Below are 17642 nucleotides of genomic sequence, written 5' to 3'. Positions count from 1 at the left end.
AAAAAATTAAAGGATTAGCACAAGGTGCCGATTAGGAAAAGGGGAGATGCAACGAGACCTGGGTGTCATGGTACACCAGTCATTAAAAGTAGGCATGCAGGTGCAGCAGGCAGTGAAGAAAGCGAATGGTATGTTAGCATTCATAGCAAAAGGATTTGAGTATAGGAGCAGGGAGCAGGAGTTGTACAGGGTCTTGGAGTGAGAATCATGAGGCGATGCATTAGGAATTCACAGAAGCCGTGCATTAGGGATGACTGAGGTCCTGGCTTTCTGGAACTCATAAATGCCACACACAGTTGCTTTAGCTAACATAGTGTGTAGGAAGGAACTGCAGATGCTGGTTTGCACTGAAGATAGACAATGCTGGAGTAACAACAGAAAAGACAGCATTTCTAGAGAAAAGGAATAGGTGACATTTCGGGTCAAGACCCTTCAGACTGAGAGTCAGGGGAGAGGGAAATTGGAGATATGAAGAGGTACAAAGAACAAATGAATAAAGGATATGCAAAAGGACAAATCAACCCCAGCAACGATGATCTAGGAAAGGTGGAGCCCACAATGGTTCATTGTTATCAGTGGAGAAGGTGAAACTAACGAGTAAAACCAAGCAGGATGACAGTGAAACTGGTAGGACAACTAGGGTGGGGGAGGGACGGAGAGAGAGGGAATGCATGCGTTACTTGAAGTTAGGAAAATCAATATTTATACCGCTGGGGTGTAAGCTGCACAAACGAAATATGAGGTGCTGTTCCTCTGATTTGCGTTTTTCCTCACTGTGACAGTGGAGGAGGCCCTGGACAGATAGGTCAGTGTGGGAATGGGAAGGGGAGTGGGTGGGAACTGGGACATCGCATGGGCCAAGGTGGACTGAACGTAGGTGTTCAGCAAAACAATCGGCCAGTTTGTGCTTGGTCTCGCCGATATATACTGTAGGTGTCCACACCTAGAACAGAATAGCTAACATGGTGCTATTTAATCCATTTCAATATCTGTATAGCTTGGTGGCAGATGTCTTACAAATGCACTTGTATCTCATAAGTTACGGTGATGGGCTGAAATGAAATGAAAATAAAACAACTCTTATTTGATCTATTGGTCTGTGCACTGGGAGATCATGAATTGCTAGGATTCTCACATCAGAGCGACAAGACAAACATTCAGGGTTTCTGCTGCATGCCGTCAAATTGTCACTCGGATTTTTGTGTTGATTTCACAGAGCCTAGGATGACATGAATTTTAGAATGTAACAATGATTTAATTCTAACCAAGACAAAGTTTGTCAAAGTATATGTTAAAGGATTAACTGAGCATGTCAAAGTATTAAACACACTGCGTATGTGAAACCTTGATGTGTTTGATTTAATATTCATTCCAACAAACTGCTTCAATATATATTCAAATGAAAGAAATGTTGAGGTGCGATTACAATGGCAATCTTTTGCAAAGCACGGAATTCTGGAAATACAAATCTTATTAAGAATGTCTTTCAGTTAGAAAGTCTAATGTGACAAATAATTTTCAGGATTCATTGTCATGTTCTTCATGGCCGACATCTTCAGGTCAGAAGTGGGAGAAGAGATGGTGTGATCTGCAGTTAATTCCTCTCCTTCATTCTCGTCTGTCACACCATATTCCAGGAACTGATATTTCCAGGTAATAGTCTAAAATAACATTTCACTGAAAACCTATGCTAAGTTCTGGGCGACCGATTCGATGAACGCTCAGTCGACCCTGGCCTACCCGATCTCCCAGTTGCCAATCATTTTAACTCCCCTTCCCACTTCCATACTGACCTTTCTATCCTGGTCCCCCAAGATTGTCAGAGTGAGGCTGTACGCAAATTGGAGGAACAGCACCTCCTATTTAGCTTGGGCAGCTTACAATCCAATGGCATGAATTTTTTTTTTCTAACTTTCATGTAATCCTTGTGTCTATCTTCAGTCTAAAATGTTACAATCATGCAGCAAATTAATGTGCAAATGTTGCATGTGGAATTAAAATACTACAAAATGATTAATATTTAAATATTTAAGGAAATATTTTCTCCAAATATAACATTTGACCTCAAACCACTTTCATAGGCCTGGGCTGCACTGTAGTTTGGCCTTCATTAAGAGGAAGCCCTTTATTGTCAATACACCAAGGTGTAGCAATCCCTCTGCAGCACCAGAAAAGGCATTCTCTGGAAGGAGGTCTGGGGAAGCTCTAACAGGCTCACTCCCTAACTCCCTCCATCCAGTGGTTTCAGAGCTAGTATTTCTATTATCCTACTGCCACCATTCCCCTGGCAGTCTTGAACAGCAGGAGCAATAGGGTTAATGAAAGAGTTATCCACTCAAAACACAACCCCATGTGAGGAAAGTAAGCTATGTCCAGCCCTGGTGGAGAAAGTAAATTCACATCAGCATATCCTTTGTCCTCCAATTAATTACAGAAACAGAAAATAGGTGTAGGATTAGGCCATTCGGTCCTTCAAGCCAGCACCACCATTCAATATAATCATGGCTGATCATCCAAAATCAGTACCCAGTTCCTGCTTTCTCTCCATATCCCTTGATTCCGTTAGCTATATATAACTCTCTTTTGAATACATCCAGTGAATTGGCCTCCACTGCCTTCTGTGGCAGAGAATTCCACAGATTCACAACTCTCCGGTTAAATTATATTTTCCTCATTTCTGCCCTAAATGGCCCACTCCTTATTCTTCAACTGTGACTCCTGGTTCTGGACTCCCCCACCATCGGGAACATTTTTCCTGCATCTGGCCTGTCCAATCCCTTAAGAATTGTATATGTTTCTATAAGATTCCCTCCCAACCTTCTAAATTCCAGTAAATTCAAGCCCAGTCAATCCATTCTTTCATGATATATCAGTCCCACATTCCCGGGAATTAACCTGGTGAACCTACGCTGCACTCCCTCAATAGCCAGAATGTCCTTCCTCAAATTAGGAGACCAAAATTGCACACAGTAATGCAGGTGTGGCCGTACCAGGGCCCTCTTTGCTCCTAAACTCAAATTGCCCACCCATTTCAGAAACAGCTCAGATTTAGCTGGCTTGTAAAGTAACTGGCAACACAGTAGTGACTGCAGCAATAGAGCTGCTGCCTCACAGCGCCAGAGCCCCAAGTTCGATCCTGACTAAGGACGCTGTCTGTGTGATGTTTGTGCAACCTCCCTGTGTGTTTTCTCCAGATGCTCCAGTTTCCTCCAACATTCCAAAGATGCGCATGTTTGTAGGCTAATTGTCTTCTGTAAATTGTCCCTCGTGTATCGGGTGATCAATTGTTCAGGAGAGCTTTCTTATTGTTTTAAAATGTTTTCAGTAACTTCAAAGGGATTTTTTTTTTTTTTAATATTCCTGAATATTAAAGTCATTTAGAACCATTAAGAAATCTTGCTGGTTTTGACAGTGCTGGGGGTAGGGACTTTCTACCTGTAAAGGTTTCCAAATGAATTTCATGGACGGGCCTTATACACGTCCATCCAGTTCCTTCATTTGGAACCAGTGTGTAATACTGGACCTCACTCACTCCTTGGCTGGCAAGAACCAGACCTCACAAGCTCTGGTCTTTGGAGACCATGAATTATATGTTCTTCTCAGCAAAAATTTGCCCTACACCTCTCACGTGGTTGCAGTATAATGTTGGATACTCTTTCTGTTCATTTGTTTTGTGATATTTTTAGGCAGAATGCATTTCAAGTCATTGCTGTGGATGGAGTGTGCAGCGGTGTTATTCAGTGCCTCACTGGTGAAGACTGCGTAGATTGGCTGCAAGCACTTGCAATTAATATATCCAACCTTACCAAGCACAATGTATGTATTCGTGTTTGCACAAGGAAAAATATGAAGTTTTGCTCTTCACTTCAACAGGCTAGTGACTTAATATCTGTGCCTTACATTGTTTGTCTATTAAGTCATGAGAGTTATTTTTTAATCATCTGGAAAAAAAAGCTCTGCATTTGCCATTGGCAGAATAATAATTAAAGAATTATTGATATGTATATGATTTTAACATAACATTGAGGTTTAACATAAGCTTTAGCTGTAATTACCATAAGTCATGATGATACAGCAATAGGGAACATTTACATGTTATTTTAACATTTAAACTATACAATTCAATTAATATAATTGCACGTGTAATTATATCCACAAAAAACACCTTATTTAACGGTTGAATGGGGTACAGATCTGGTTCTGAATTATTCCCAATAATAGTTGCAAAGCTAAAATAAGGAGATTAGGTATCTTACAATGAAATGAACTCATAATATTACTTAAGAACATTTTCCTCTGTTTCCATCCACACATTCATCTGCAATGTAATTTTTCCAATTATATTCATATGCTTGTGCAAGGTCTCCATTCAACTTCATTTTAAATGTCTCCAGTCATGTCAAGTTGAACAGTCTCAGTCTAGTTTGTGTTTTGGTATTGATTTTGACATTGGTTTATTGTCATGTGTATCAAGATACAGTGACAAACTTTGATCTACTATCTTAAATAGGCTAAACCTTTGCTGATATAACATTGGACTGGGATATAACATGAATTAATGTTGTGCATTGTAACACAGTGATAAATGCTCTCTGTGGCTGGAGATTTGGTTGCCACATCGGTAATTCCTCCATAAGATACCTGTTCTGTGGCTTGGGAATCATTAATGCTTCCACTGGGTGAAAGTACTATGAAATCAGAATCTGAAAATAAACATTTTATTATGAAATTGATATTATACAAGTTCTTCAGTCGGATATTCCCTGCAGCTTCAGCTTTACTTTTATCTCTATAATACACTAATGATTTTTGATCAATTCCTTGTGGGTTAGAAACAACAAAATATAAAGTTTTTATTGTAACTGCAGTTATTTGAATACAATTAAACACACCATAGGGCACAGGGCAATACAAAACAGGACCAGGCCCTTCATCCCACCATGTATGTGCTGACTATAATGCCAGTCTAACTAATTTCATCTGCCTGCACATGTTCCATATTCCTTTATCCTTGAATTATTCATAAATGCCTCTTAAATTGATATCATATCTGCCATTACCTCCTCCCCTGGCAGCTCCTTCAAAATACCTTCCATTCTGTGTAAAATTTTACTTTAAACCTTCCCCTTTCATCTTGAACCTTTAGCCTCAGGTATTGGACATTCCCACTCTGGGAGAAAGTCTGGCTTTCTACCTTGTCTATGACTCTTATAATTGTATATACTTGCATTGGGTGACACTCAATCCAAATTTGTACAACCTCTCCTTATATATAATATTCTCTAATGAAGCAACATCCTGGCAAACACCCTCTACACCCTCTTCATCGTCTCCACATTTTTCCTATAGTGTGACCACAAGAACAGCACACAATTCTCCAAGTGTGAGCTAACCAATGTTTAATGCAGCTGCAAGATCACTTGCCAACTTTTAATATCAAATTAAAAGTTGAATAATCAATATGAGGGCAGCACAGTGACACAACAGTAGAGTTGCTGCCTTACAGAGCCAGAGACGCAGGTCTGATCATGACTACGGGTGCGATCTGTATGGAGTTTGTACGTTCTCCCCGTGACCACATGGGTTTTCTCCAGGTACTCCGGTTTCCTTCCACATTCCAAAGATGTGCAGGTTTGTAGGTTAATTGGCTTTTGTATATTTTCCCTAATGCGTAGGATAGAACTAGTGTACGGGTGATCACTGGTCGGCGTGGACTCGGTGGGCGTAGGATAGAACTAGTATGAGGGTGATCACTGGTCGGCGTGGACTCGGTGAGCCATGGGGCCTGTTTCCACACTTTATCTCTATAATAAACTAAACTAAACTAATTGGCCATCATTCATAGTGCCCCGGTCAGATCTCATACCATACATGTGCACCATACATATGTAACATAAAAAGACACAAAGTAACTCAGCAGGTCAGGTGGCACCTCTGGAGAACATGGATAGGAGACGATTTGGATAGGGACCCTTCTTGAGACTGAATGCCATAAGGGAAGAAAGCTGGAAGAGAGGTGTGTGTACTCCAGAACATGGCAAGTGATAAGTGGACACAAGTGAGGGGTCCCATCTCTGGCCTTTGTAATCAACCCCCTCCCCTCACCTGTATCCACTCATCCTTCACCAGCTTTCTCTTCCTACTAAAGTCTGACTGAAGAAGAGCCCAGAACTAAAACATCACCTATCCATGTTCTCCAGAGATGCTGCATGACTATTTGAGTTACTCCAGCACTGTCTCAGCTTGTAAACCAGCATCTAGATTTCCATGTATCTTCATGGTTAACATGCATGTAATTATAATGTACATAAGTACAGCAGGTAGTGCAAAAAGGGAATGGAAACCGAGTGCAGAATGTAGCTTACAAACTGCAGAGAAAGTGCAGATAAAAAAATGTAAGGGGCCCAATGAGGTAGGTTGGGAGATCGGGAATACATCCTTAGCTTACACATCTTTTCAAGTATGTGATAAAACCAGGGGAGAAGCTGTTTTTGAATCATGGACATATGCTTTCAACTTTTGTATCTTCTGCCTGACAGAAAAGGGTTAAGATGGATTGACTGGGATGTAGTTGGCCTTGATTAGCTTAGCTGCTATTCGACTATCTGGAATGTGCATTAGTTCAAGTTCAAGTTCAAGGTCAAGTGAGTTTATTGTCATGTGTCCCTGTATAGGACAATGAAATTCTTGCTTTGCTTCAGCACACAGAACATAGTAGGCATTTACTACAGAACAGATAAATGTGTCCATATACCACGATATAAATATATACACACATGAATAAATAAAGTGATAAAGTGCAAATAACAGAAAATGGGTTATTAATAATCACAGTTTTGTCCGAGCCAGGTTTAATAACCTGATGACTGTGGGGAAGTAGCTATTCCTGAACCTGGTTGTTGCAGTCTTCAGGCTCCTGTACCTTCTACCTGAAGGTAGCTGGGAGATGAGTGTGTGGCCAGGATGGTGTGGGTCTTTGATGATAATGCCAGCCTTTTTGAGGCAGCGACTGCAATAAATTCCCTCGATGGAAGGAAGGTCAGAGCCGATGATGGACTGGGCAGTGTTTACTACTTCTTGTAGTCTTTTCCTCTCCAGGGCGCTCTAATTGCCGAACCAAGCCACGATGCAACCAGTCAGCATGCTCTCTACTGTGCACCTGTAGACGTTAGAGAGAGTCTTCATTGACAAACCGACTCTCCGTAATCTTCTCAGGAAGTAGAGGGGCTGATGAGCTTGCTTGATTATTGCATTAGTGTTCTCGGACCAGGAAAGATCTTCAGAGATGTGCACGCCCAGGAATTTGAAGCTCTTGACCCTTTCAACCATCGACCCGTTGATATAAATGGGGCTGTGGGTCCCCCTCCTACTCCTTCCAAAGTCCACAATCAGTTCCTTGGTTTTGCATTAGGATGTTCAAAGTGGATAATACAAATCATTTATTTTAAAAAAATACATGCCATTTTTTTTATACCTTTATATTTCCAGGGATCATTTTATTGCTGTATTTCAATTTTTAAAACAAATATATGTCCTTTCTAAAACGTTAGTTTTATAGTCCCTTATTGTATCAAAAGTGCAGAAATGTAAATATTGGCAAGAAAATCACTGGTGACTGACAGTGAGTGTGATCGTTCCTAGCAAGAGATTGCAGAAGGAGGGAAGATATAAGGTGTGCAGAAAAATTCATAGGTATGCCATGTGGAATTTGTCAAATCAATTTGAAATAATTGACGGAGGTTTTTAAGTTTCTTAGATAATCTCAACTTTGCATTGGCATAGGATGAGAAAAGGCATACTAGGGAGATTGGTAAACGTCAGAGCTCCAAAATACCTTTTTTAGATCAGATGCCACACCTACAATAACCCATTGATTCTTGTTCTGGGTTTTGGATCAGGTATCACAAGATTGCAATCCACACATATTCTAACATCTGCAGCCTCTTAAATTTCCTAAGTATTATTGATAATGGCATGTCAATAACACCATTATTGGCATTTCCATTGTCACTAATACTGATGATGAAGAGACTGCAGATGCTAGAATCTTGAGCAAACAACAAAGTGGTAGAAGAACTCAGCTGGTTAGGCAGTATCTGTGGTGAACAATGGACAGATGATATTTTGGGTCAGAGCCCTTCTTCAGGCTTTAATAACACTTAATCCACTTATAGTTCCATCTCGTTCGTAATCAGTGTAGAAACAAGGAACTGCAGATGCTGGTTTACACACAAGGACACAAATTGCTCGAGTAACTCATTGGGTCAGGCAGCATCTCTGGAGAGCAGGATAGGTGACATTTTGGGAGGGACCCTGAAGAAGGGCCTCAACCCGAAACATCACCTATCCATATTCTCCAGAGGTGCTGCCTTACCTGTTGGGATACTCCAGCACTTTGTGGCCTTTCAGTAATTAGTGGATGGAAGAATTTGAGGTGAGTGGCAACAACAGAAATATATCACTCAACATGTGGTTGAGTTCTGGAACTTATCGCTTGAAAGGGTGATGGTGGTAGAAACACTGACCACATTAAAAAAAAACCTGATTAAGCATTTGATGATCTGTTTACCTGTAGTGTACGATCAAGATTGGGAATTGGGATAAATCCAAAATCCATTTAGACATGATGGGACAAATAGCCTTGTTCTGCATTGTAACTTTCAATTATTTATATAAGGGAAAACAAACTATGAGATCTGCATACTATTGACCCTGGATCTGGGGCAACCTTGGACTTGTTAGGATAGTTCAATGCCACTACCCAAGAATGTAAAAGACTTTCTGGGCAACCCTCCATTTTTGGGTGCTCCCAGGTATAATTTGCCCTTAAAGATGTGTGAAACATTGTTAACTGAATGGGTGTGGACAGCTTTAAACAAATGTAGCCATCTTGTGTCATAGCAATATGTCAAATATCAATGTTTTTGTCAATAATGCATTTTAAAGATATGCCAACAAATTGTAGCCTTTAAATGTGTGTTATTGGCAAATTAATTAACTGCTATTATAGTTTTACAAGACAGAAAATAATAGTTTAACATTCACTTGTATATTTATTGTTATTCTAATAGTCTGGCATATGTTTCTGTGCAAATGTAGCCTAGTTCAAAAAGCAATACATTTAATTCAACATTTTTTCCCCTCAGATTAAAAAGATAAACAGAAATTTTCCAGTAAATCAACAGGTAAGATGGAATATTCAATAATATTATATTGACACAATTTATCAGCCAAGTACATTATTTAAAATGTCTTATTTACCTTCGGAGTGGGATGACCTTGAAATAAAGGCCCATGACTCTCCTAATGAACAAGATTTGTTAAATGATTATTGATATTATTAATAAGAAAATTCATTACCCTGGAAATGCAGCTTTGATTGGTGCACTTGTTTTTCTCTTTTGCTGCAAAACTAAGGTGTTTACATTCTTTCAATTATCTAAAATTTGATGGGAACATGATCTAGGATAAGCTTATTATTTTCATTCAGACAGTGAATCTCATTTCTGTCAAAGATTCAATTTCAATGAAAACAATTCAAGATCATCAAACATTGGTGGAGAGATGGACACAGTTCAGTTAAATGATTAGGAAATGACAGATAAAACCAAAATACAATTAAATGTAATTGAATGTATTTTTGGACTGACATATATAAACCTGTACCTTAACAGAATTTCATTATCAAAGGCAAAAAAATGAAAGGTAATCATGACTTTATTGACAGTGTTAACCGCAAGGCAAGTACAAGGCTACATCTTAAGGATGTTTGCTTTAATTCACACTAATTTGTTCTAACCTTGCATACTGTAGATCACCGCGAATAAAATATCAGGACATTTTGTGCAGCTTATCTTCAAAAGAACATATATTGGTAAAGGTTTAAAGAATAGCCAGGATTATTTCAGAACAGGCTCAGCATTACAAAGATCCTGATAGAGTTGACTACTCTTTGCTCCAAACAGAAAACAGAAAAGGGTCATGAGCCGCTTATTTATGAAACAAGACAGCTGGAACATACCGATAAGAAAGAAAGCTTTAAAAAAAATAGAACTGCAATGAAGCCAAAAGATTAGACTTTTATTTTCTTGGCAGGATAGTGAGCTAATTGAGGAGAAACCCAGTATACGTAAAAATTGGCCCTAAAAGGTGTAGGATAGTGCTAATATGTGGGAGAGGAATTTTATCAATGGGTCCAAGTTTATTTCGGGCCCCCTTCCCTTCTCCATAAGTCATCCTGTTTTTATCCACCATGGTTTTATGCCATGAACCTGTAAGGCCCAAAAGGGTATGGAAGATGAGAGTGGGGTGGAATGGAACGCTCTGTTAATTTTCTGCATTTGAGGCCTAATGCTTCTATACTCCCTCCATGATAAATACAAATAAATATAAATAGAATAAAAGGATCAGAGAGAAGAAAGCACATTTGTTTTGAACATCTTTGTTTATGCTAGCATACAGATAAGGAGAAATAATTCATTTTGAAACATCCTTTTATATTTCAATGCAGATCAAATCATCAAAAGATAATTATTTGTAATAAGTAAAACAAGGTAGATAGGCTTAGTATTTACTTTAAATAAGGAGCTTTCCTGGCCTATTTTTGTGATTTTTTTTTTGAATCACAGCATGAAAATCTATTGTTCTGGCAATGTTTGATTTAATACTTTGCCTGGCCGAATCCACAAGATGTTCCTGAGATTGTAGACCTTAAATAATTCTTAATCAGCTTGAGTTTGCTAAATTACCTCTCTGCAGAAGCTACTGTTGCTGGAATTGTTAATAGTATTCTTAAGCTAACACAAACATTTTGAAACAGGTCACCAAGTCTGTAGTCTGTTACCAAGTTCAACAGATCTAATGGCTATAACTGTGCATTTACAAAATTTGCTTTATGTACCGAGGGTAAATGTTGCATTTCTTTTCCAAAATCATCACTCTTAAAGGTCATCCGGATATTGCTCTGATAAAGATAAAGCTTTTCTCTCCACATCACTTTCAGACATGATGAGATATTTCCACAAACATTTTTTTTTTAAGCCAACTGCTTAACAGCATTGAAGCGGACAGTTAATCCAGCTATAACATTTTCTACCAAAACGTAAAACACACACTTTCTGAAGTAGGCCTCTTCTAGCGTACAGCCTACTCAAGCTGCAGATACGCCATTACTAAAACCCCAAATCCCTCGGTTTCACACACTGGGCTACCCTGCCGTGCAAATATTAGCCTATTTCTTTGGGTTAAATATTTACATGAGGTCCATATCCACTTACGTGCTGGATGGCGCGACAGCCACACATCAGCTGATTGCATATTTGGCAACTGTTCTTGAATTGAGACTCGTAGGCAACATTTTTTTTTCTTTAATGTGTTTATAGGCAGTATTTCATCTAAAAAAAGCATGTAATGTAGTATTTGATAATTAGACATAATATGCATATGTAGGTATTATTATATCCCATTAAAGGGTACATCAATACTTTGCCGACATTCCGGAAAAATCGAACATAAGCGATGTGGGCAGCAGGCCCATCTCAGACTGGCTCCATGACTTCCCCATTAAATCCTCATGAAATCATACAGATGCAGTGATGTTATGATGAAAGCAAATAATATTATTCATTATACCTCTACATTTCCCAACACTAGATAATATTATGGATCATAATTTCTACAAATTACGAGATATAAAACTATGTAGTCTCACACAAAATGTGAATACTAGTCTTCACAAAATATATGCAAACATTTTCTGAGATTTCAGGAAATTCCCAGCACCCTTCCTTTGGCTCCCAGGCCCCCTTTTGGACCCTGGGCCTGGATACGATGTACTCCCTGTACCCCCCTCTCATAGGTGCATAATATGGGGAACGCTGGTCGGCGTGGACCCAGTGTGCCGAAGTACCTGTTTCCACGCAGTATCTCTACACTAAAAAACTAAAAAGACATGCACCAAAACTGGATAATTATCTGACTGAAAATATGATCAAAGGTTATGAGGATAATTGTAGAACTCATTAAGTAGAGATAGCCAAGTACATTGTGGTATACGATTGTTAATGTGCTGCTGTGCCCAAGGAATTGTCAAGTCAACTATACAGGGTTGAATGAAGGAGATAATGGATTGGTATGTTAGAGTTTGACTTCATTCACTGAGGGGATCAATAAAACGTTGTGTCAACGTTTCCCTTAGTTAATATTGCAAGTTGGTTGACATTCACTATAGACTGTAATGTACATGGCTGATGAAAAAAATAAGATTGAGGAGTCATTCATGCAATTTTTTTTTCATCCATCAAGGTACTTTGACCGCCAACTGCTCAATGTTAATCATTGATCTCATTGATCTGTTTATAATATAGCTATCTTTTCATTGCATTATAATATTAATATTTTGTCAGCATTTTTGCAAGGCCCATAATTTTACCAATAGTAAGCAGCCTGTGAATTTCCAGCAGAACACATTTTTCACTGTGCTTCATATAATTTGAGGGAGAAAACAATTGCAATTCTAAATCAAAGTATGTTTAAACAAGGATTTTGCGCAAATCCTTTCCAGGGTCAGGTATAACTTCCAGAACCTTTATTGAAAACCACTGTGAACAGTTTCCAGCACTTAATTGTCCAAGTTTGAAACAGAAAAATAAAATTAATAAATTGTGATATTTTTGGTTAAACCTCTCATCTAATTAATATATTGTAATGAAAATATTTAGATAAAATGGTAAGTTTAGTTGAACCATATATCTAGTGGAGGCTTTGGTTAAACAATAGCAGGCAGATATGTAACTGTACTTACATATTCTTTGTACTCTTCTATATCTCATTTCCCTCTCCCTTGACTCTCAGTCTGAAGAAGGGACTCGACCCGAAACGTCACATATTCTTTCCCTCCTGAGATGCTGTCTGTCCTGCTGAGTTAGTCTAGCTCTTAAAAAGTGTCTACCTTTCATTGTGAAAGTTGATTTCATCCGGAGGGAAATGGAACAGCAAGAATTCCTCGATTTTTCATGTCACACTGGATATTAGAATGAGCACACTTCCTGGAATGAGCAAAGCAGCCAGAGAGTTTGTCCACAGCTCTGCCCGACCATCCGAGTTCTTCCAGCAATTTGTGTTTTGCTCAAGATTACAGCATTTGCAGTGTCTTGTGTCTCTACTTCCTGGAATGAGTTATCATTTTGCTTTTTGGAATTTCATAAGAGCAGACTTTCTCGACCAGGCATTTGTACAAAATCATGTTTTAAAGTAGAGCAATGGATTTGGACTCCCTCTCTTCAAGATCTCTCAACCCCCAACTCCTAATGGCACCCACCTCTCAAGACCCAGGCATCAACCTCAGATCCCTTATCCTGTTTTATTTTATTTATTCATTGTTCAGAATTTAAATAACGCTCATTGGTATCCACCAATTCGTACCCATTTCTAATTTCCCCAGAGAAGATCGAGGAAAGCCACCTTATGAACATACTGCTGTTGTTCTACTGATGAGACTCCTGCAATATGTTCAGTTCAGTGGAGTTCAGTTTAATTTATTGTCACATGTAATGAGGTACAGTGAAAAGCTTTTGTTGCATGCTATCTAGTAGCAATGTTACAAAATTTTGAGATTTAAAAAATCAAGTCTGCAATTTATCCCATCAGATAAAGCATAACAATAAGTTTAATTTGACACCAAATTCACTTTCATATCTCAAGTATTAAAAAAGTTATGACCATTTTCATACTCGGAAATTAGCATCTTGTTCCCTATTGATTTTCAATGGACATTACAAAAAAGCTGTGATCTTGGATAGTCAAACGCCCATTTCTTAAGGAAAGATTAACATTTTTAAATAGCCTAAGTGTCCAAAGATTATTCACAAATAATTCACAATATAACATGATTTTTATATCTAATTTACATTAATTTATAGGCCAAATGGAAGGAATTTAGTGTTCAATTGCTGTAAATAAATGCCCATTTAAATCGGCTTTCTAGTGGGTTCATGTGGAACGCGCTGGTTTAGAACGTTGACATAGCGCTGGATTAGTGCCCTCAAATGCCGAGAAAAATACTGCGGGATATAAAAAGCCCAAAATGAGCTACTCGCTATAGATAACTTGATATTCAGGGTTATATATATGCCCCATTTAATGTAAAAATAAGGTACATACCTTTAATTGTTTGCTCTATAAAACCCTGGGGCGGCGAGAGGTTGCGGAATCAGACAGTAATTTTAAAACTATTAGAACTATATTATCGAGGCCTATAAAACTAATAATACCTTTTGCGACCGGGTCTTGCAGCGATTTTTCGTTAATGATTTACTAGGCTGAACATGTGCGATTAGTACAGCCTAGTAAAAATCGCGTTTTAAACCCGCCCCCTCCAAACAGCGCCAAAATCGCCGACATGGCTTTGGGCAGATTCCTAATGACGATTCAGGTAGGTTTTGTAACATACCTATATCTAGTCAGCAGAAAGAAAATGCATGATTACAATCAAGCCATTTGATAGGAAGTTACAGAATTTAACTTCAGTAACATTGAAGAAACTGCAGTATATTATTTCACACCAGGATGCTGCACAACATCGAATGGAACTTATTGTTGTTGGGTTTTGGGGATGTTGTTGGAGTAGCCTAGTTCAGTATGTATGAATGAATGAATATGTTTATTGGCCAAATATTCACATACAAGGAATTTGCCATTAGCTCATTAAACATTAACAATAAAACATTATTGATTAAACATGTGAATTAAATAAAATACCAGAGCAAAAGGAGGCTATAGATTTTTGGTTATTGAGTAGAGCTACTACTCGTGGTAAAAAGCTGTTTTTATATCTGTCTGTGGCAACTTTGACAGTCCAGAAGCGCCTTCCAGAGGGAAGTGATTCAAAGAGTTGATCTTACCCGCTCGCTTCCTGGCCCTTGCAGTGTACAGTTCGTCAATGGACGTAAGGTTGCAGCCAATAACCTTCTCAGCTGATTGGACGATTTGCTGCAGCCTCCAGGTGTCAGCCTCCAGGTGTCGTGCTTGGTGGCTGAGCCAAACCAGACCATGATGGAGAAGGTGAGGACAGCTTCTATAATGGCCGTATGGAATTGGACCATCATTGCCTGTGGCAGATTGTGCTTCCTCAGCTGCCACATGAAGCACATCCTCTGTTGTGCCTTTTTGACTGTGGAGTCGATGGTAGCCCCCCACTTAAGGTCCTTGGAGATGATGGTTGTCAGGAAATTAAAAGACTCCACAGATGTGAATGTGGTGTTGTTGATGGTGAGTGGGGGTGAGGGGAGGGGAGCTCTCTGAAAGTCTACAATCAATTCCACTCTCTTAAGAGCATTGAGCTCCAGGTTGTTGCGATATCACCAAGTTGCCAGCTGTGACACTTCCTGTCTGTAGGCAGATTCCTCCCCATTCTGGATCAGTCCAATCAGGGTTGTGTCATCTGCAAACTTAAGAAGCTTGACAGAGGAGTCAGTGGAGGTGCAGTCATTGGTGTGTAGAGAGAGTAGAGGAGAGGGGAGAGTACGTAGCCTTGCGGTGCTCCTATGCTGAGGGTTTGCGGGTCCGAGATGTGCTTTCCCAGCATCACATACTGCTTCTTGTCTGTCAAGAAGCTGATGATTCACCAACAGAGGGGTTCAGGCACAGTCAACTTGGAAAGTTTGGAGTGTAGTAGCTCTGGCACAATGAATAGAATAGTTTCTTTATTGTCATTGTAACATGGACCATGTACAACGAAATTTAAAATGTCAGCCAGTCAGTGCAGCATTCAAACATTTCTAAAAGCTAACGATACATACACGGTAAAATAATAAAGATAAACAACTAAATAAATATCACGAACAAAGCACGCATACACACCCAACCCTCCATCCTTCTGTCGATTTCACAGTTACCACAATCCCTTAGTCTGTGTCGCCCCAGCGTTCCTTGGCGGCTACATTTAGTGCTTTTATAGCAGTGGGGTAAAAACTGTTTTTTAGTCTGTTCGTCCTTGTCCTTGTAGATCTGTACCGTCTGCCTGACGGCAACAGTTCAAACAGGGAGTGTCCGGGGTGGGAAATGTCCTTTATGATATTCTGGGTTTTTTTGGTGCAGCGGGAACTGTGTAAGTCCTCCAAGGTAAGGAGAGGGCAGCCGACAATCCTCTGGGCGTTGTCAATGGCCCTCTGGAGCGCTTTCCTCTGAGCCGCTGTGCAGCTGGTGTACCACACGCATACACAGTATGTTAGTATGCTCTCAATGGAGCACCGATAAAAGGACAGCAGCAGTCTCTGAGTGATGTTGTTCTTCCTGAGCACCCTCAGGAAGTGCAGTCTCTGCTGGACCTTTTTCAGCAGCGCAGTGGTGTTCACGCTCCACGTCAGGTCCTCCTCAATATGGATTCCCAGGAAGCGGAAATCCGCCACCCTCTCTACACAGTCCCCTCTGATAGTCAATGGTACCATGCCCGTTTTGTTCTTCCTGAAGTCTATTATTACTTCCTTTGTCTTTAAGGTGTTGAGGAGCAGGTTATTTTCTTCGCACCACACTGTCAGCTGCTCCGCCTCATCCCGGTAGGCGTACTCGTCCCCCCCGGAGATGAGTCCCACCACTGTAGTGTCATCCGCAAATTTGACAATGGTGTTGCTGTGGTGGGCGGGGGTGCAGTCATGTGTGTAGATGGTGTAGAGCAGGGGGCTCAGTACGCAGCCCTGTGGAGAGCTGGTACTGAGGCTGAGGGCCGTGGATGTGTGATGGCCCACTCTGACTCTCTGGCTGCTCTGGCTCTCTGAATGCTCTGCATTCAATGGTGTTGAATGCAGAGCTAAAATCAACAAACAAAACCCTCGCATAGGTCCCCTGGCAGTCTAGGTGCTGGAGGATGAAATACAGGCCCAGGTTGACTGCATCATCCACAGATCTATTGGCCCGATATGCAAATAGGGTCAAGCAGGGGATTCGTGATATTTTTCAGTTTGGCCAGCACAAGCCTTTCATGGGTCTTCATGACTACAGTGGTCAGGGCGACGGGCTTGTAGTCGTTAAGACCAGTAACCCTGCCTTTTTGGGTAATGGACAATAGTGGAGACTTTGAAGCAGGCAGGGACAGTACAGGTTTGCAGGGTCAGGTTGAAAATGTCTGTGTAGACCGGTGTCAGTTGTTTGCCACAAAGCTTGAGAGTAGAGAGGGAAACATTGTCGGGTCCTGGAGATATCCAGCTTTTCTGTCCTCTCAACAGCCTCACCACCTCCTCTATTTTTATGTTTAAGAAGGAACTGCAGATGTTGGAAAATCCTAGACAAAAATGCTGGAGAAACTCAGCGGGTGAGGCAGTATCTATGGAGCGAAGGAAATAGATAATGTTTCAGGTCGAAACCTTTCTTCAGACTGATGTGAGGGTGCAGGGGGCGGGAGGAAGAAAGGAAGAGGTGGAGCCAGAGGGCTGAGGGAGAGCTGAGGAGGGGAGGAGAAAGTAAGGACTGCCTGAAATTATAGAAGTCAATTTTCATATCGCTGGGTGCAAACTGCCCAAGCAAAATATGAGGTGCTGCTCCTCCAATTTATGGTGGTCCTCACTCTGTCCATGCAGGAGGCCCAGGACAGAAAGGTCAGATTCAGAATGAGAGGGGGAGTTGAAGTGCTGAGCCACCGGGAGATCAGG

At 40.3% G+C, this 17642-nt stretch overlaps 1 protein-coding gene across 7 annotated transcripts in view; it reads left to right on the top strand.

Moving 5' to 3' along the window:
* Window positions 1–17642, top strand: part of sntg1 (syntrophin, gamma 1) — a 533638-nt gene that overhangs the window by 473857 nt on the left and 42139 nt on the right. For all 7 annotated transcript variants that reach the window (XM_055634100.1, XM_055634098.1, XM_055634093.1 and 4 more), the window contains 3 exons: window positions 1523–1653; window positions 3687–3816; window positions 9147–9185. In XM_055634100.1, the coding sequence (XP_055490075.1) occupies window positions 1523–1653; window positions 3687–3816; window positions 9147–9185 (300 nt within the window). The remainder of the gene's footprint in view (window positions 1–1522; window positions 1654–3686; window positions 3817–9146; window positions 9186–17642) is intronic.

This window comes from Leucoraja erinacea, chromosome 4 (assembly GCF_028641065.1).
Source record: "Leucoraja erinacea ecotype New England chromosome 4, Leri_hhj_1, whole genome shotgun sequence".
Lineage (NCBI taxonomy): Eukaryota > Metazoa > Chordata > Chondrichthyes > Rajiformes > Rajidae > Leucoraja > Leucoraja erinaceus.
This window is presented reverse-complemented; position numbering and strand designations above follow the sequence as displayed.